General features: G+C 40.6%; 3 protein-coding genes across 3 annotated transcripts; 2 read left to right on the forward strand and 1 right to left on the reverse strand.

Moving 5' to 3' along the window:
* Nucleotides 1–12,672: 12,672 nt before the first annotated feature.
* Nucleotides 12,673–13,410, reverse strand: LOC311259295 (hepcidin-like). The gene is made up of 3 exons (XM_084356350.1): nt 13,257–13,410; nt 13,075–13,152; nt 12,673–12,956 (listed from the first exon to the last, which is right to left on the reverse strand). The coding sequence occupies exons 1-3, from the start codon at nt 13,341–13,343 to the stop codon at nt 12,855–12,857; spliced, it is 267 nt and encodes an 88-aa protein (XP_084212476.1). The 5' UTR covers nt 13,344–13,410; the 3' UTR covers nt 12,673–12,854.
* A 2,138-nt stretch (nt 13,411–15,548) lies between these two features.
* On the forward strand, nt 15,549–16,218 carry LOC311259701 (hepcidin-like). Its single transcript, XM_084356986.1, has 3 exons — nt 15,549–15,707; nt 15,799–15,876; nt 15,995–16,218. Exons 1-3 carry the CDS (start codon nt 15,621–15,623, stop codon nt 16,094–16,096), a joined length of 267 nt encoding a protein of 88 aa, XP_084213112.1. The 5' UTR covers nt 15,549–15,620; the 3' UTR covers nt 16,097–16,218.
* A 2,618-nt stretch (nt 16,219–18,836) lies between these two features.
* LOC311259352 (hepcidin-like) lies at nt 18,837–19,642 on the forward strand. Its single transcript, XM_084356453.1, has 3 exons — nt 18,837–19,000; nt 19,105–19,182; nt 19,318–19,642. The coding sequence occupies exons 1-3, from the start codon at nt 18,914–18,916 to the stop codon at nt 19,417–19,419; spliced, it is 267 nt and encodes an 88-aa protein (XP_084212579.1). The 5' UTR covers nt 18,837–18,913; the 3' UTR covers nt 19,420–19,642.
* Nucleotides 19,643–20,581: the final 939 nt, after the last annotated feature.

Genomic DNA, 20,581 nt, shown 5'->3' on the forward strand with positions numbered 1-20,581 from the left:
AGGCAGTGAAATAAGAAACATGCTAAAGAAAAAAGATGTATCAAGCACAGAAAACGCTGTCTCCGAGACAAAGACCACAAATCAAATGTTGGCCATAGCGGAGGGGAAATGTCTGTATTGTGAAGGTTTCAAGTGACTGGGGCTGCCCCGTTCTTGTTGTGCCCAGGCGAGTGCTTTTTTTAAGTTCCCTGCCACAAACGTCCCCATGTCAGTTTTGATGCAACCTCACAGTCCAATCCCACCCGATGTTCTGGTTGATTTATCTCTGAGGGTTTTTAGGGAAACACTGTTGTTTACCACAGGTTCCACTGTGCTGGGAGAGTGGCCCTCTTGCTTTTAGTTGCTGCCGAGGGGTGAGATTGCATGTCACGTCCACAAGATGGTGTTGCCGGTGCGTCACATGAGCAGTGCCAGCTATTGTGGCAGCAACAAAGAGAAAACAAGCTCACATCATTATCACGATATCTGCAAACTGTGGTGATGGTTCAGTAACTGTGAGTGTTGACATGCTGCATATTGTTTCAATTACTCCAAACTGTTGTTCCAGACCATGCCATAGGAAAATGCTCAAAATACTCCATGTTTGATCTTGTGGGCTCTTGTGAAACTGGAAATGAATGGTGATTAACTATAATGATGATCATCATGGTGAAAGGTTTTGTGCCACAGGTTATTTGACTGCATGAGCCGTTCTACGTAGAGAAGGCCTTAAAAAAGGAAAAAGCTGTTAAAACTTTTTACCGGTCGCGAGGAGCAGTGCATGTGGAGCTGAAGGGTCACATGAGATGAGATGATTTACAGTCGGCAAGTAAACCTCATGTCGTATGTCATCAAAAGATGGCAATAACTCAAAGACGCGGAATCTGTGAAAGCGTAACAAAGCTGTTTTCCTCTCCCGCAGTTGGAAACAAATCAACTGCTTAAGTCTAGCTCAGTTTTATTTGTGAGTGCGTATGTGTGTGTGTGTGTGTGTGTGGTGTTGTAGTGGGAGGCTTTGTAGCGTTGAGTGAGAGAAGAGGATATGGCTATGATTAAAGTAGGCACTAAAGCAAAGGTGGTAATTGGGATCATAAACACTCACTTTTCCATTTACCCCTCTAATGAAGCTTTTGAGTTTATTCTGAGCGGCCGATTCATCAGGAGAACAGCATCCACTCGGAGCTACGTATGGACTTGAAAGATGAAGGATGTCAACGAATACAGAGCGTACAGGACGCAGCAAGAACAGGCTGACAGCAGACCTGAGGGCTGGGTGCTGCTCAGGCAGTAATACAAACCAAGTTTCCATGCATGTGTAGCACAAACTTTAGGCACATTTCCAGTTAAATCAGAAGGCAAAAGATGAGTTACTGTATTCGCTAATGTTATGTAAACATTTAACCTGATGTGCCAGATGGTTTGTTGCACACAACCATCTGGAAAGTCATCCTTGGTAACAGTTTGGCAAAGAGAAGGCACCTTCAAAGCAGGTAACTGGATGAACCATCTGTCTATAATCATCTATCATGGGCTAACTTCAACCAATCAGATCAACAATAGGAGAGCCAGTGGCGGACTCAGGATGTTTGAGGGGCAAGGGCAAAAAAATTAAAAGTCCACCGCATTTTTGGGGGGGCTTCACTATGCACAGTATGTATAGTGAAGAGAGGGCACTTCACCACGGTTTGTCCACTGGAAGGGCACTTTACCATGTTTATCTGCTGTCGTATAGCTGCCAGTAGTTCCTCATAGGAAACTGACCGGTCTTAACAACAGCGGCTCGGACGCAATCACACAGCTTTAAGTCTGGCGAGGCGGATTTGCGAGACCAAATGATCACGTGATCGAATTCAACTGCCTCGCAAGGTAAATTTCTAACTTCCTGTCTGTTTTGCAGTGAGCAGTCCCCTCCCTCCTCTCTACGGAGCCACATGAACGCACAGCGGTAATCACCAGACACAGAAGCAAACAGGAGGATCCTGCTTTCTACGTGTTCGCGTGCAGACAGCCTCTTTATGGAGTTCTCCGTCCTGATTGGATAAAGTGGGCAGGGATACTCGATAATTTCTCTTCTCTTTTACTGCATGAGCGGGGAGAGGAGAGAGATGAGTTACTGTTGAAAAATTCAATTTAAATTCAATTTGATATGCTAAGTCTGTTTCTACTGCACTTTGCTTTTATCGACACGCTGACACTTCTACATCCACCAAGCATAAAAACCTGCGATATCTAGACTTTTCAAATTTTCAGCATTTCCATTCCGTGCATTTAATGAAAGCAAAGATGAAGCTTTCAGTTAGAGAATATGGGCTTCCTTTCTTTCTCAATGGAGTCATACATAATATAGCATTTAAATGTGAGATGAAATATTAATAGAGAGGAAAGGTTTTCCAAGTAAAAAGAAGGATCAGGGCTGGAGCAGATCACGAGAATGTGCTCTGCAGGAGGGAATTTGTCCCAACATACCCACTCATTCAGAATAAACTTGAAACATGTAACTCAGCTCTCTGTCAGCATAAAACAGTAAATTCAAAAGTGGTGAAGGTCGAATCACGGTTGTAGAAGCCGGCGGAAGAAATGTACATTTAATCACGGGAAAAAACTGAGGTTAATTACTTTTTGGCAGGATGAGGTCAGGCTTTAATCGCAGGATTTACAGCTGCTTCTGACACTTTGAAACCAACCTCAAAAATGCAATATAGAATCTAAACATAATAAAAAGATTATATCTGTAAACTGATATATCGGCCTAATACACACACGACATACAGTGGGAGCAGTGCGAGAAGTTGTGAAAAACTGCGATCATAAAACATAGTTTTCACAGCGGCTAAGATACTGAAAGGTAAGACTGGGTCATTAGCGGGTCATATCTAATTCTCAGCTAAACAGTCATTTTTCATCTATTTTGCTGCAATTAACCTTGCGAGAGCAACTCTGTTTGGTCTCCCCTCGTCGAGTCTTCACGAAGGAACATATCACTGAGAAGAGAGAGCCGTCACCCAGTCCAGACACAGGCGTGTTTTACTGCTGATCTGGGCTCTGCCAGGCCTCTCTCTGGCAGTGGCTGCTGTTATGCGGGGCCCTCAGACAGTAGAAATATAAGGTCAAAGTAACCTGCAGCCTATAATCGTAAATATCAAGAGGGAAATTGTCGTCAGGGGTGAGGGTGTTTTTCATCAGTGGAAGAAAAAGTCACAGGTTGTTCTATTAGGACATTAAACTGGGGGATGTTTGGATCGAGCGTCATGTGTCTGATGTCTCTGATTTGTGTTCTAACGAGACGTTTCCTCCCTCTGCAATATCACCGCACCTAAAATATCACAGAGCCCAAAAACTTCTGAGCGGCTCATCAACTGTGGGTGTGTTTTCACTGCTGTGACAGATGCTTTATTATGACTGGAAGTGTTTAACTAAATATTACGCCTGCCCTCTGGCTGCTGAGATTAGGATCTGTTTAACATTCTTCTCCTCAAAAAGCAACATATATCTATTAGGCCATCTGCGTTTTCCAGTTCAGCCGCACTTTTTAAAACATGATTCTTTTCGGCTCTGCCGCTCACCCAGCACGAGGAACGCTAATTTATCGTAATCCTTTGAAGAGGGGACCTGGAGGAAGCTCGCCCAGTCAGTGTGTTCCCCTTCGCCTCTCCAAGTCCAAATTCTGTGTGGCATGTTTGACATAGCGAGTGAAAGGAATAACGCAGGTTGTCAGGTAGGAAAGAGCCAGGCTGCAAGGCCACGGCAATCAGGAAAAACTTGGTCCGGCACTAGGCATGACTTCAATAAAATACCTCCAGTCCTGCTTTTAAAAGCATTAGTCCAAGGCAAATTAAAAAGTAGAGTGCAATTAAAAGAAATCACTGTGTAAATGTTAGCATGTGGAAGTTTTTCTTTTCCTTTTCCCTGTCCCCCCCCTCCTCGTTGAACAAAGAATGCCCCAGAGGCAGAGCTGCGCAGCTGCTGAATATTACTACATCCATGTGTTTTAAATAAGAGCCCATTATAATCAAAATCATAAAAAAGGTAATGTGGCTCTCTTAAACATTTAAATTTAAGTTAACCAATGTAGAGTTCAAGCCTTTGTGCGCATTTTTTCTAGCTCCTAATTGAATGAATCTTTTGGAAGAAACAGATGAAGCAACCATCAAAGGAGCCATTATTTGTAACAAATATATTGCTCTGTTGAAGGTATTTAAAGAAATAGTACATGTAATTGCCAGTTTCTGTTGCTCTGAACATTTTCTGTTTGCCCTTTTGACCAGATGTTGCATTCGAGGGAAAGGCCTCTGTGATGCAAGACTGCAAGAAAGAGCTTACAAAGCGTGTTGACTGATACAATCAGCTGTAGCACGCTGAAAAAGTGTGTGAGGAAGGTGTTCTTTTCCAACATACTCAAAACACAATGGAAACATCAGGATTACTGGGTGTCTTGGTGGCATAGTGGTCTTGTGAGGGATTCCTGGGTTAAACAAGGCTGACAATTTTTGTGTGTCACCCTCCCATAAAGCCACTCTCTGTATTTTGTTATGTAATCAGCAGTTACTAGACCTGAAGCAGAAGGCCAGTCACCAAAATAATATGTTGGTATTGTACATTTAATTTATATATTTCTTTTGTAGTATCTTATCAATAGTTCTGCAACACATGTCATATCAGATTTAGATATGAGCTGACTTTCTTGTCAGGAGGTGGAGGGGATGTTGGTGGTGAAAGACAGCTGCCAAGCGAGAGACCACTGTTCAAGACAGCGTTTAAAAATTTGCAAGTGTGTAAACCTCTGCATGTTTTTGCCAAGACGGGACCATTTGCAGCCAAAAACTGGGTATTTTTAAAAAGACGTTGGGACGATTTCCAGACATGTTTGAGGCAACAAAACCAGTCAAAACATGGTCTTTTCCCAACCCTGACCAAGGCTGTTGTGCTTAAACCACCTAACCAGAGCATAAGTACAGCGATTTTATAATGTGAAATCGAAAATTTAACGTAAAGAACGTAAAGATTCAACAGAATTTTTGCAGGAATGTAAATTTCCAACATTTATTCTACAGATTTGGGTTGTGAAATGGTGAACCTCTACATTCAGAACCTTCTTGGAGAGTGTTTTTCACACAAAAAACTGCTCAAAGAATAATGTAAGAATAATATTAAAGGGGTCAATCTCCAGAATACATTTTGGCATAAAACGTTCTGCAAAACCACAAATAAGTTAAAACGTTACCTCTCTTTATGTCGCACCTTTACGTTTCTTTAGGTTCCACTTTCAATCTTTCTCTTGTCACAACTCTGTGCTCATGATCTGGTTTGGGTTAGGCACATAAACCACTTGGTCAGAAAAACATCATGTTTTGGCTTCAAATACCTGTTTTGGTCGCCACAAACAGCTGGATATTGTCCAGAGGCTCCTTAAAAAATATCTGGCATTGACGCACCTACAAATGTTGAATGCAGTGGACCCTTGTCAAATGTATTCAGTGATTTCACACTTGCAAACGTTAAAACGCAATCTTGACCCATGGTCATCAGCTTTGCAGACTTGTAGGGTCATGAAAGTCAGGTAATAAATGTGATGTGACACAAATGTGACTGTACATGTGGTTTGCAGAGACGTTGACTGCCAACATTTTGTCCTGGTGACTAAACCTAAAAAGACCACAATCATCGCATTGTCACAACATTAAATATGAAGAAATGTAAAGTGTCATCACATCAGTCATATGCAGAAACATACATTTCCAACATTTCTTCTGAGAAAAAAAAAGAATTAAAAAAAATAATTTAAAGTGGATTCGAATGAATTCATTCTCAAAGAAACCAGAGGACCAAATTGCGGATACATTCTGTGGGGCCTGCTGGTCTGCAGAAGTCTGCTGTGCTCAACCCCTCAGTTAAGAGTCACTGAGGGTGTCGCCTCACACCAGGACAGATGAGTTTCCATGGGAGGAACGAAGATGTCTGGCCAAATCCACTTTTCCCCCTTATTAAAATGGATATTTCCGAGCTGTCAGAGGGTGAAGTCTGGGTTTTCAGACACTCTCGCTGACTTCTCGCTGACAGTGGGCTTCCTTTCCCCATAGGTTCAATATCTCCCGCGGCTCTCCCTCCCACTGTGCGGTGTAGCGGGTTCCCTGTGAGTCCCGAGCCAGCACAGCTCTGGCAAGCTGTTCACTTTTCACTTAACGGCACGCACTAATTTACTGAGACTCTACACTGTTTTGGGTCCGCGGTGCAATTCCCACGTTCCAGCTGAGAAAATATATCATTAGTCCCTCATCGTGTAATGCTTGCCACGTTACATTATAAAAGCTGGGTGTAAAGCGACATGGATAAAACAGGAGCGATTTCCAGTGTGCCTCATTTTGACCGCCTGCTTGGAATAAGTGGTGGGTGTTAAGAATTTGAAAAGGGGACGAGATGCGGTGTTGAAAAGGCCATTTTGCTTACTAAATACTCCTGGGTGGCTGGAAGACTAAGCATTTCCATTGCAAACGTCTCCAGTAACGTGTTACAGCCATATGAGTGCAGGTCTTTACGAGCCTGCCTTGAAAGTTATATGGATTAATTAACTTTCCAGGCAAATTAAGATTCCATGCTAATTGTAGTCTAGGTAGGTTTAATGAGATGAGAGAAGATGCACGAATAAGTTCCTTCCCCCAGACGTGTTTACTCTCTGCTGTGATGCAAGTTTGTTTACTGCTCAGGAGGCAAAAGGCCGAGCGACTTCACGTCGGGCCGACGTCCTCAGAACTGTCACCAAGAGCAGCCTGTGTGTTGCTCTGTCATTACGCGCCTAGAGCAGGCGAGCGAAGACCCTTTTTTGGCACGCGACCACAGCTCTCTGGGGTTTTCACTTCACAAACATTTTTACAGGCGTGACAGGCTGCGACCGAGCGGGCCGCAACAGACAGCTCTGTCACCTCAAAACAACCACCCCGCAGGGCCACACGAGACGGCTAAATATATCGCCTCCCAGGAAGCAAAACAAAAAAGAAACTGTCGGGCCCGACCGGCTATCTTGCGGTTTAATTAACTAACACAGGACACAGCAGATTAGAGGCCCATGGAGGCTCTTTGACTGGGTGCTTTGTAGGTTTTACCACATGGCGACCGCAGTGCAAATGGCCTCTCATATCACTCATCGATGCCACATTGTACACCCATTCGCTCCACATCACATACCCATGTTTACTCTCTGTTTACCGTTTTATTCAGTGATCCTACCTATCCCGATTATCTTCTACACCTCCGTCACTCTATTTCCTTTAATCACACGTCCATTCATGTGGCAGCAATTTGGGCCGGCCGACACCCAGTGGTGAATGCGCCTGACCCCCTTTCTGCCCCCTCCAGCCCGCCCAGACACCCTCTGGAAAGCCACATCTATCGCAGAAGCCTTCAGGGTCCTAGACTGGCGGCCCCAGCCCATTAAAGCCAGGGCTGTCAGGATCGTGTGCGCCTGCATCTACGAACTGGAGCTATTACAGGTTGCAAAATGTTACCTTAACTAGCCCAGCCGCCCTGACAGCCTGCTGAACTGTATTAAACACATATCACCGTTTCAGAGGCTATAATCCCATTTGAACAGCCTGGCTGTGCAGTTTTCATCAGTGCTGTGTCGCCATTTTAATGAAAGTCATAAGCATCCATGTTACCTAATTAAGACCAGCGCTCCTTTGCAGTGGTGTCTGTTATTTATATCTTTTATCAGCATCAGTGGAAAAGGATAAAAAGAGCTTAAATTAAAGCTGAATCCACTGATGCATTTACTACATCCTTGTATTAGGAAATAGAGCAGCAATTTAACTTTTTTTTTGCATCCACAGTAGCAGAACACAGGTTTTGTTAGTGCAGGGGCTCCTGTTAAATTGTTTCATTGCCGCAGAAAAGCCGTGGCCTTTGACTCTGTGCAGAAGACATCATCCGCTTACGAGCTCTCACAATAAAACCCATGCGCGCCGTAATAAGCCCCGCTTTGTTTCGAATACATCCAAGTGAAAACATTTATTGGACTAATTACAATGGTCTCCCATTGGATTTTCTTCCTGTGTTACACATGCTTTGGCAGCGTTCCCAGTATTGTGTCAAGACGTCTCACTACTCATGACTGTGGTACTAACTGCCATGCATGAAGAGGCATGAAGGAGGGAAAAGCACAATGGCAGCAGTGGATTATTTTTCTTTCTCTACTGCAAGTCCCAGTAAATTTTCTCTGATGCTGTTTTTGAGTGTTTTTTGTTCACAAAATTTAGAATTTTCAACTCCATGTGGAAGTGAGATTGCATTTGGACAATGCTATGGCTGTGATGTGCTGTACTGTCAGAAGCCTTCAATCAATTCTCATCTTTGTTTTCCTACAGAAATGCAGATGAAGCCCAAAACATTTATTGTTTTGTGATTGTGAATTAATAATTAATAAATTTTGTCAGGCCTAAACTGTTTTTTTTTTGTTTTATTTACTTCCATGTGAGAATTCTAGCGGTCGGTTCCAGCTTCTAACAACGTTCTTGAGCCGATATGAATCAGCATCAAGAGTCTTGGTAGTTGCCAGTTTGTGAAAAAAACAATGTTAAAATGGCTGAGTTCCACAGTACATACTGTACTGCCCTAATGTTAGCTAGCTAGCGTTAGCAAAGTTAATGTTAGCCAGCGTTAGCAATGTTAGCAAGTGCAGCAAACTTGAGGGGGCTGTTGATTGGAACAACAGCGGTGTTGTGGAAGGGGGGCGATGGAACATCACATATAGTGTGTGTGAATGTGACAAGTGTTGGAAAGCAACCCGGGAAAGAGCCATATAAATGCAAGTCCATTTACTAAGTGTCTACTAAGCTGCGGATGAACCAGAGGATCATAGAGACACACTACTGCCTGTGGTATTCCTATAATATTCAAATGGTCATTCAGTAGCGTCTGTTCTATCGTGCTTAACATACAACCCAAGAAGAAGCCACCTCTGTAACAAAGTATTTAAGGGGAGACATGACAACAGATATTGTTTTTACTATAGGGTAAGAGTTGGCATTATGTTGAGTTAGGGTTTGGGCCAACAGCACCGGTCTTCCTGTAGTACCTCAGGTTGTGGCATCAGAGTTGCAAGGAGCATATAGGATGTTTTATGTGGTGAGTATAGCAGCAATTAAGCTCTCATAGAAGTTGGGCTAATCTGTTAAATATACAGGCAAGGATGGACAGGGTCAGTGCCCGAGTCCACGGGAGGGACGTGTATTGATCTGCCTGAAGAGGTGAACATGTCAGGTCGGATTGTGCCAACAGTAGCTTAATTTGGCACGAATGTTAGTAGCCAAGATCATCATTGGGCGGCTGTAGCTCAGGAGGTAGAGCGGGTCGTCTGGAAGGTCACTGGTTCGAATCCCGGCTCCCCCCAGCTACATGTCGAAGTATCCTTGAGCAAGATACTGAACCCCAGATTGCTCCTGATGAGCAGTTGGCGCCTTGGCAGCCTCCGGCATCAGTGTATGAATTTGTGTGTGAATGGGTGAATGTGGCATGTATTGTAAAGCGCTTTGAGCTGTCCGAGAGGACTGGAAAAGCGCTATAGAAATGCAGACCATTTACCATTAGACAAATATTCAGGAACAAGTAATCCAAGGTCTATGTTTCCTTTTCAGTGTTTCTTTTTTTCTATTTCTTTTTTTACAACATTGAGACACAGCAGATCTAGATCTATCACAGTAGAAAAAAACATTTGTATGGAATAATAATAATAAAAAAAACGAAACCAAAGTGTCAACAAATGTAAAACACAACATAATAACACTGCACTGAATATTCATGCCCTTCAGAGTGAGACACCTAAAGCGTCACTGACAGAAGTTCCTGAATAAGCTATTGACGATCAGCTGGTTAGTCACCATGACGATGAAACATTTCAAACAAATCCACAATGTAATGTTTGCTCGCTGTCAACACTGAATCTGTTCAGTACGCACGTACCTATCAATCGTGCACTGGAGATATTTAGATGTTCCTTTGCTGGGAATTACATACACAATAACCAGCAGCAAGCAGGTTGTCATGTCTGTTATCCTACCAGGAACTTCAAGCACTCCCTGCTGCCAGCTACCATCTTATTTAGGATTATGTAGTAAACGTTTTGATATGGCAAACCTGTTCAACTGGTGGCCTGTGGACCAAATGTGGCCCTTTAACAACCTCATTCCAGCCCTTTGATCAGTTTCTTAGTAGGCTGATGAGCCCAACTAACAGTTCTGTCTGTTGCTGAGCACAACAACACACTTGTTTAATAAAAAAAGTTTAAGAGGAGGGATTCCTACGAGAATCAAACTGACAACCTACCCCTGAGATTAAAATGGCAACAAAAATAAATAAATAAATAAGAATAAAAAAGAATTACACAACACCTAGACTTTTGAGGCCAATATTAAGGACATTAAGCCATCAAAGTGAGGACTACATTTGGTAAAACCTAAACACTGCATATCAAAACAAAACACACCATCCAGTTGTGGTTAAATCATGAAGATGTGGAACTTCTCTGCAGCAGGACTGGGAAGGCTTCTGAACACAGAGGTTAAAATAATTGCAGCATAATTCAAAGACCTGGAGGAAAACTCACAAGTCCCAGCTTTGGAAGAGATCAATTCTCCAGCAGGCAAAGAAACGTTAAACCAAAGCTAAACAAGAACGGCTTCAAAACAAAAATGTAATTGTCCTGATGTGGCCAAGACCGAGTTCAGACCTCAGGCCAGCACAGAATTGGTGAGAGTGCTTGAACTTGCTGCTCCATTACAGTCCATGTGCATCTCCACAGAGCTTGAACAGTTTTGCTAAAGTCAAAGAGTGAGTGCAGTGTCTAAATGCAAAGCTGTTACAGGCTATAAATGCTGCTAAAGATGCCTCCACTCAACACGTTACCGGTTGTAAATAGTTTCCATCATTTGTAGAGATTCATTCTCACGTTTGTTTTCTGGTTAAATAACAGCTGGGCACCAGATTCAACAGATTGACTTCAGCATTACACCTAAACTAATCTCAGGGGGAAAAAAATATTATGCATCATATTTGTTTTACATGGGGTATTAATGGTCAAGTCAGGCTCCATGAACAATAACAAGAGAAATGATGTGTTCATTATGACTGGACATGATCTGCAAATAGAAAGAACAAAAAGTGGTGGAAAGATAAGGTCATGCTCCTCTTTCATTTAGCAAAATGTGAGTTGACTCCAACAGATTTGAAGCCATTTGTGGTTGTTGACACTGGCATCGCACTCACTTGAAGCCAGCACGTGGGCCAGCGGAGTCAGCAAATAATGAAATAGAGTAAATATGGCATCCTGGTTATTGCAATGGATATTTGAAACTACTGAGGTCTCTAAAATATGTCTTATTCATACTGTATGTTTTAATTTTACCATGTGTATCACAAAGCTAGAGGAGGATTTCCTACACAGGTCAAAAAGTGCGACTAAGTCATCCATGCACAAGTTGACCTGTGCAGACTTGCCACCTTGCTGTGGGAATTGTGTCCTGTTTCTCCCAGATTCAAGTACTTTACATACAACATCATTTCATGTAACAGTTCATCCTTTGACTGCACCACAAAAATACTTTATTTTTATGACTTATTATTAATATATTTATTTAAAACATTGTTTTACTTGAACAGAATGATAAATAAATGAACCTTGTACCTTGTTAATTTGCTCTTTTGGAACAGGTATGATGCCCATAGGTCAAAAACAGAAAAGGTCCCATTCCCAGCATCAATCAGGGGATGATCCAAAACTCAATACTGGAAGCAAATACGTTCTGCCAGTGATGAGGCAACAGTGACCCAACTGAGTATAAATACCGGTACTTTGTGAATACTCAGCCATCAGACAGAATTAACTCAAAGGAGCTGACAAACGTATTAATTTTCCTTTAAGCTGTATCAAATGCATCTCCTGGTTTAGCATTTATGTCACACATTAACTAGAATACCAAGTTATAAGGGGCCGGTCTGATGCATCCAGAAGCACAGACATGTACTGTATGTGCTTATTTTGTGTGTGCATGGTTAAGTGAAGTAGGTCATCATGTGTGACGCTCCTGTACTATACCTTGTGAAATTAAAGGCTGCACATGCATGAACAACTTTGGCGACTCTTCATAGCCAGGAAAAGAAATACAAGAATGCTATGTCACCTGTCTCTCTTGCTCCACTTCTTGTGTCTGTCTCATCTTTTAATTAACTCTCTCCTTTGGCTTTCTTGTTTGAGCTCTGAAAGTTGCAGATAAAATGTCTTCTAAATCGTCTAAATATATTGTCGATGTGGCCTATTGAAACACAGTTACAATATACATACTACACTGGACATCTCAGTGGTTGGTGAGACTTTGCATCCAGGTCAGTGGTGCTAGAATGTACACATTTTTTTCTATAAATGGTGTATTTTCCTGTTTTTGAACATAGCTGCATTACATCTGTGCGTGAGGATATAATTTAATGTCTCCAATACAATTGGCATGTTTAAAGTTCCTTATCTTGCAGGAAACAAAAGATGAAGAACTTATTGTATACAAACCCATACCACACTACTACTTCTATTAACTTTGTATAGATTGTTTCACCAGGTTGTTTTTGGGGAGTGTTGTAGTGTAGTAAATATAAAAAATGATTTTAGAGTTGCAATATGACAAAAGTTCAATTCATACACTTTTACACACTGTATTACACAGCCATTGACATTTATTGACCATCACTGAGCACACATCTACAGCATGACCAAATCCAGAACGTCTTCAGATATGTACAACCACAAAGAAGTACAATATTAAGATTGTTTTAAGAGTAAAAATCTTAACAAAGAAATATTCAGTGGTTGTGTAAATCCCAGGCTGCAGCAGGAATCCTCAGAACGTGCAGCAGATACCACATCCACTCATGTCAGGACAGCAAGCGCAGCAAAAGCGACAGTCAGCGGGGCTGCGCTTGTGTCTGTTGTTATACGGCATCTGTGTGAAAGAGAAAAGACATGAGCAAGATGTTCATCTCCAGCATCATCTCTCACTCTGTTTACCCTCTCTCCTTCTCAATGTATTTGTCTCAGTTCATTAGGTTCATTGAACAAACCTTCCAGGACTCCTCTGGCATCTCTTCATATGCAGCAACTGGACTGCCATTGCTCATTGGCTCCTCCAGCTCTTGCACCTGTCAATGAATCGAGCACATTTACAGCAGGAGACACATTTCAGCATTTAGACAAAACATTTACAGCTAATAAGCAAATGAAATGATTGAAGTCAAGTTCTTACCCCAGTGACTGAGGCAGCAGAGCTCTCCTGAAGCCAAATAAAGGTGAGCACGACGGCCACTGCAACTGCAACACTGAATGTCTTCATCTTAGGAGGCTTTGACTGCTTTAGCTTGTTCAGTCCTTTGATTCTTTTGGTGACTCTCGTCAGCTCCTTTCACTTCTCCTGTCTGATGGTTGACTTTGTAAAGTGTGCTGGTATTTATAGTCACTTGGACCACTGTTGCCTCATCACTGACAGCACCTACAGTACAGCAGCTGCTTCCAGGCACAGGCTTGCATCACTCTCTGAGGGATGCTGGGAATGAGAATGGGAAACTCCGCAACAGCGGGAATTATCTGTTTTTGTTTGTCTGTTCCACATATTAATATGTAACATTTTGCCTTGTATTAGTTTGTTTGGGAGTACAGTTCTATCAGAGTATATGTTTATACTTATTCTGTACTTGCAGCAAGGTTTCAGTTACGTTCGATGAAGAACACATATTATTTATGATATTTAAATCACAGCAGATTTTTCGAATGCTTTAATTTTTTAATAACAAAACTGCAACACTGTTACTGACGTCTTGGACTGTTACCAATTAATATATCAATCTCATATAAACATGCTGAGGCATTTGTTGTTGGTTGTTAGCAGAACTCTGTCGATTCAACAATTCAAACATTTATGGATGTACATATACATATACATAAATTACAGTGATATAACAATCTCAATGGTCAACAAAAAAAAAACCTAATGATTATAATTTACATATTTTTCCATGTTCACTTAAACATCTAAAGATTATCTGTTGGTGTAAAAACCTTTTCAAACAACTAACAGTAAAGATGAAGCAATGACTGTGTGCAGTTACTGTAACAGGGTAAAGTCAGACCTTGAACTTGTCCAAATATCTTGCACAATAACCCAAACCCACCTGTGTCAACAGCAGCTGAAGGATCAACATCTGTGTTAGTGTCACAGTGCATCACCTTCATTATCTCTTAAATCTACAAGTTAAACATCTTTATCATATCAAGGCAGAATAAAAGCTTCATTTTGTTTCAAGGAAAATCCCTAAATGTTTAACTAAATCATTTCCATCAGCTTTGTGTCAATACAACTTCAGCAGTAGATGCAAATGAAGAATGTTGATCATCTCTCCACCCAGAGACCTCCACTTATTTACGAGCAAAAATCTGCCAAAACGTGTCATCTGGCAGCTGCAGGGCTTGTTGTTCTGCACTTCATAAGCCTGCATCCAAGGACACAAGGAGGGTCATTGGATCTGTACTGTTTAGCTACAATACACTAAAAGAATGAGAAAGATCATGCACTGGTTTATGTTTATGTACTTTAAGAACAGGGGCTGGAAAAACTCCCATCAAACTGTTAAACAAGGCAGTGCTGATTAAATATGAACTATTATATTTCTATGTTTACTGTACTGTTTAAATGTAACACAACAATATTTGTTACCAGCTGGCTGCTCTATGTTTCCTGTCTCAGAACAGACTCCTAGACAACACTATAGGCCAAACTCACAGTTTGTCAGTGTTTATTGGTCCATTGCGGCGCAGTGCATTCTGGTTGTTGTAGGTTTTTTACCACAGCCCTTTTTCTGTGGTCATTTAGCACCCGTTTTTTAAAAAGTGTCTGCTCCATAGACAGCCCAGTTTTATGCAAGTGCAGACCCAGCGGTGAAGTACTTCTTAATCATCATTTTCAAATTATAGCTGTATGGGAAACATTATGTTGTGACTGGAGTGGGTTGGATAGAAACACTGATGGAATAGAAGCCAAATGTTTTAGTTTTACTCAAAGCATTTATCATAAGGATCATCACTGCTATGCTGTAAATCTTATTTTTAAACTTTTTTTTTATGGAGATTCTCAGCAGCATCAACATACTGAGCGGGAAGAGCAAGATGAAGTTGTGTCAGGTTGGCTTAGAATTGTAGTCGTAGCAGTTAATTGCTGCAGCTAACTCATTAATATTTGTTTTATACCTGAAGCAGACCATTTTCTTTATTATAGTCAATTTACCAGCGTTTAAAATGTTTCAGCATGTTGTGTATATGGTACTGACTAATAAGAGGTAGAAATATTAATGATTGATATGTGGAACAGACAAAAACAGAGAATTCCCACTGTTGAGGAGTTTCCCATTCTCATTCCCAGCATCCCTCAGAGCGTGATGCAAGCCTGTGCCTGAAAGCAGGTGCTGTCAGTGATGAGGCAACGGTGGTCCAAGTGACTATAAATACCAGCACACTTTACAAATCAACCATCAGACAGGAGAAGAAGTGAAAGGAGCTGACGAGAGTCACCAAAAGAATCAAAGAACTGAACAAGCTAAAGCAGTCAAAGCCTCCTAAGATGAAGACATTCAGTGTTGCAGTTGCAGTGGCCGTCGTGCTCACCTTTATTTGCCTTCAGGAGAGCTCTGCTGCCTCAGTCACTGAGGTAAGAACTTGACTTCAATCATTTCATTTGCTTATTAGCTGTAAATGTTTTGTCTAAATGCTGAAATGTGGCTCCTGCTCTGCATTGACAGGTGCGAGAGCTGGAGGGGCCAATGAGCAATGGCAGTCCAGTTGCTGCATATGAAGAGATGCCAGAGGAGTCCTGGAAGGTTTGTTCAATGAACTGAATGAACTGAGACAAATACATTGAGAAGGAGAGAGAGTAAACAGAGTGAGAGATGATGCTGGAGATGAACACCCTGCTCATGTTTTTTCTCTTTCACACAGATGCCGTATAACAACAGACACAAGCGCAGCCCCGCTGGCTGTCGCTTTTGCTGTCGTTGCTGTCCTAACATGATTGGATGTGGTGTCTGCTGCAGGTTCTGAGGATTCCTGCTGCAGCCTGGGATTTACACAACAACCACTAAATATTTCTTTGTTAACATTTTTACTTTAAAAGCAGTTTTACATCTTTCAGTTGTGGCTGGTAATATCTGAGGATGTTTCTAAATTTGGTAATGCTGCAGATAATGTGTGCTCACTGATGTGACTGTATCATCTACACACACTACTACAGCGTATTGTCACAATAAACTTTAGTTTTACTCATATATAAAGTGTGAACATGTTCTTTTGACATTGTTTTTTGGTCTTAATAATAATAATCTGCTGTCAGTTGTCAGAGTTGACTTTTGTGTCAAATACATCAAACCAGAATACCAAGTTACAAGAGAGCACATGAAGCTGCACCCACAGTGTCACTGAAGTTTTCTGAAGATTTGGATGTATCATTCTCATATTTTACTAAATCTATTCATATACTTAAGTGTATGATCATTACATTTAATTGTTCTACAGTATAGAGAAAAAGTGTATATATACATATACATATACATATACATATACATATATATGTATATATATACACACACATATATATATATATATATATATATATATATATATATATATATATATATATGTATATACATATTCAAACTTTCACAACATTCTTTACACTTTCTACACTTAAAAACACACAAGTGAAATCATTTTTTCACAGTTTATAGAAGAATAAGCGTGGAATGATTTTGCACTCATAAAACGATTCTTTCCATGTTTTCTAAAAGATTGCTTACATTAAGCCAGCAGCAACATTTGTGGTTGACATTCAAAAATATGTTGCAGTTGTTTTGATAAACATGAACACCATTCACAATAGAATTAGTTCAATGAAAACACCACTGACCTGATGATCTCACCAACCACTGAGGTCACACAAGTTGATGTCCTCGGTGTATTAGGAGGAAATATGGGCCTTTTACAAACTCAAGTGCAGTTTATATCTACAACAGAAAGTTACACATGGTGGGTTTAGTGCCATGCACCAGTGCATGTGGGAAGACTTGAACTGGTATTTCTTCTGTTCAAGTGACTATACAGACATGATTGTGGGGTGTTTTGTCTGATATTTTTTTTTCTTTTATGTCACCTAAAATCATGTACGACAGGAAATGTTGTGGAATTGCTTTCATGTTGGTACTGCTCTAGGTAGGTACGGAGGTTGTTTTAACACCAGCAGTTTGGTTCAGTCGGTCCAGATCAAGAGAAAAACATGATACATAGTTGCATTTTAGTTCTGGTTCCGGGTCCTGTCCACACTGACCTTTCTGACGGCCACTGCAACTGCAACACTGAATGTCTTCATCTTAGGAGGCTTTGACTGCTTTAACTTGTTCAGTCCTTTGATTCTTTTGGTGACTCTCGTCAGCTCCTTTCACTTCTTCTGCTGTCTGATGGTTGACTTTGTAAAGTGTGCTGGTATTTATAGTCACTTGGACCACTGTTGCCTCATCACTGACAGCACCTACAGTACAGCAGCTGCTTTCAGGCACAGGCTTGCATCACTCTCCGAGGGATGCTGAGGATGAGAATGGGAAACTCCTTAACAGTGGGAATTCTGTTTTTCTTCCGTTCCACATTAATCAATAATATTTTAATTTTTCGTTTTTTTTTTGTATAACTTTATTGAACTAATGTTACTGATGTCCTAACATCAATTATTAATAAATCAATGTCACATACACAGCATGCTGAAACACTATAAACACTTTTGCATGAATAAAGATAAAGAAATCACACTAGAATTTTTCATGTTTGTTGACACTGGTGTGAGATGTTTGTTATTGCGCAAAATATTTGGAAAGACTCAAATGGCCTTTTGACCCTATCACTGTTAACTGCACACAGTGATCACTACATTTTGTACTATCTGTTGTTGAATATGTTTTTCACACTATTGGATAGTCTTATGATATTTAAGTGACAATGGAAAACTCTGCAAATACAGGTGTTGCTGACAATTCAAGATTATAACAAGTTCACAGTCATTTGTGTCACAGTGTTTAAACTGTATTGTATTAATCTTTCAACAGTCAACAACACTGCCAAGACATGAGGGTTACTATTTCAGGATGTGTTCATGGATTGATCTGTTAATAATTGGTAACATAGTCCAGGACATCAGTAACACTATTGCTGATTTGTCATTAGAAAATAAAAGCATTTGTGCATTTTTCATTGTAACTGCAAAAGATCCTGTTTAATTAAACATTTAGGGATTTTCTTAAAACAAAATGACGTGTTTATTCTGCCTCAATATAATGAAAAGTTATAATTGTAGTTTTAACAGATACTGAATGTGATGCACTGTGACATGAACACAATCTGTACCATTTTTTTTTTAAATATGGACACTGCTGTATATTCAAACAGATGTTGATCCTTCAGCTGCTCTTGACATGGGTCAGACAAGAAGTGAAGAGTTCAGGTTCCTGCGCAAGATATTTGGAAAGACTCAAGTTCTGACTTAACTCTGTTACACTAACTACACACAGTGATTACTTCATCTTAACTGTTAGTTGTTTGCAAATGTTTTTACACTAACAGGTAGTCTCTTGAGGTTTAGGAGTTCCCCATTCTCATCCTCAGCATCCCTCAGAGAGTGATGCAAGCCTGTGCCTGAAAGCAGCTGCTGTACTGTAGGTGCTGTCAGTGATGAGGCAACAGTGGTCCAAGTGACTATAAATACCAGCACACTTTACAAAGTCAATCATCAGACAGGAGAAGAAGTGAAAGGAGCTGACGAGAGTCACCAAAAGAATCAAAGGACTGATCAAGTTAAAGCAGTCAAAGCCTCCTAAGATGAAGACATTCAGTGTTGCAGTTGCAGTGGCCGTCGTGCTCACCTTTATTTGCCTTCAGGAGAGCTCTGCTGTCTCAGTCACTGAGGTAAGAACTTGACTTCAATCATTTCATTTGCTTATTAGCTGTAAATGTTTTGTCTAAATGCTGAAATGTGTCTCCTGCTGTAAATGTGCTTGATTCATTGACAGGTGCAAGAGCTGGAGGAGCCAATGAGCATTGACAATCCAGTTGCTGTATATGAAGAGATGCCAGAGGAGTCCTGGAAGGTTTGTTCAATGAACTGAGACAAATACATTGAGCTCATTCACACTGAAGTGGTTGTGTTTTCCCTTCAAAGTGACTTGATACACTCCATAGAAGGAGAGAGAGGACCTTGCTCATGTCTTTACTCTTTCACACAGATGCCGTATGCCAGCAGAAGCAGCAGCGATCGCAGGCGCTGTCGCTTTTGCTGTGGTTGCTGTCCTCGCATGAGAGGATGTGGTGTCTGCTGCAGGTTCTGAGTATCCCTGCTGCAGCCTGGGATTTACCCAACAACCACTAAGTCTTCATTTTTTAAGATTTTTACTTTAAAAGCAGTTTTCCAAATTTCAATAGTGGTTGTAAATATCTGAGGATGTGTCTGGATTTGGTCATGCTGCAGATGATGTGTGCTAACTGATGTATCATCCAGATATTTTGTTAAAAATCTTCATGTGTGATCAATAAAGTTGATTGATTCTATTATATATAACAAAAGTGTATGGAGTCATTGTTTTCACCGTATTAGTTTCACGACATTCTTCACATTTTCTACACTTCAGTATTCTCAGAAACGCAGCAGGGATACAAGTTACATACAGTAAATAGAGGTATTGTTGTGGTCTGAGATTGCATACAGTAAATTAGTAACATGAAACCTGTTCAACATTTGTGGAGAAAATTTGTATTTTCTCATACAAAAACATGTCACAGTTGTGTTGATAAACATGAACACCATTCACAATAAAATGAGTTTAATGAAAACACCACTGACCTGCCTGCAGGGATCTTACCAACCACTGAGGCCACAGTGCAGTTTACATCTACAGCACAAAATATGAACAGACACACATATTACACTGTACAGAGATGATTGTGTGGTGTTCTGTCTGAAAGTCTAACCTTTGTATAATAGTTTATATCACTTCAAACCAGGAGACTAGTTTTAACATTGAATGTGTTGATTGATGGAAATCTCTAACTGCTCCAGGCAGTAACTAAGAGTGTTTCACACCTGCAGGCTGGTACTTTGGTCCAAGAGAGAGAAAACAAATGCATTGTCACGTTGTTGTGCTTAGACGTACAGCTGTATCAAGGAGTATATGTTTACACTTATTGTGTACTTCCAACAAAGTTTCAGTTACGCACAATTAAGAAGACATTATATTAAAATAACAGCTGATTTTGTTATTTCATAACTTTATTGCACTTTATTGCACTAATATTACTGATATTACTGATGTCCTGACATACCAATTATTGATAGATCAATGCCACCTACACAGCATGCTGAAACATGTTAAACTCTGTTACATGAACAGAAACAAAGAAAATTATATTATAATAAAGTAAGAGGTCTGCTAACTGCATAGATTTCATGATGAATTTGATGCCAATCTGAAAAAACACCATCTTGCGCTTTCT

The sequence above is a fragment of the Pagrus pagrus genome, assembly GCF_965226575.1.
Source record: "Pagrus pagrus genome assembly, chromosome: 7".
NCBI lineage: Eukaryota > Metazoa > Chordata > Actinopteri > Spariformes > Sparidae > Pagrus > Pagrus pagrus.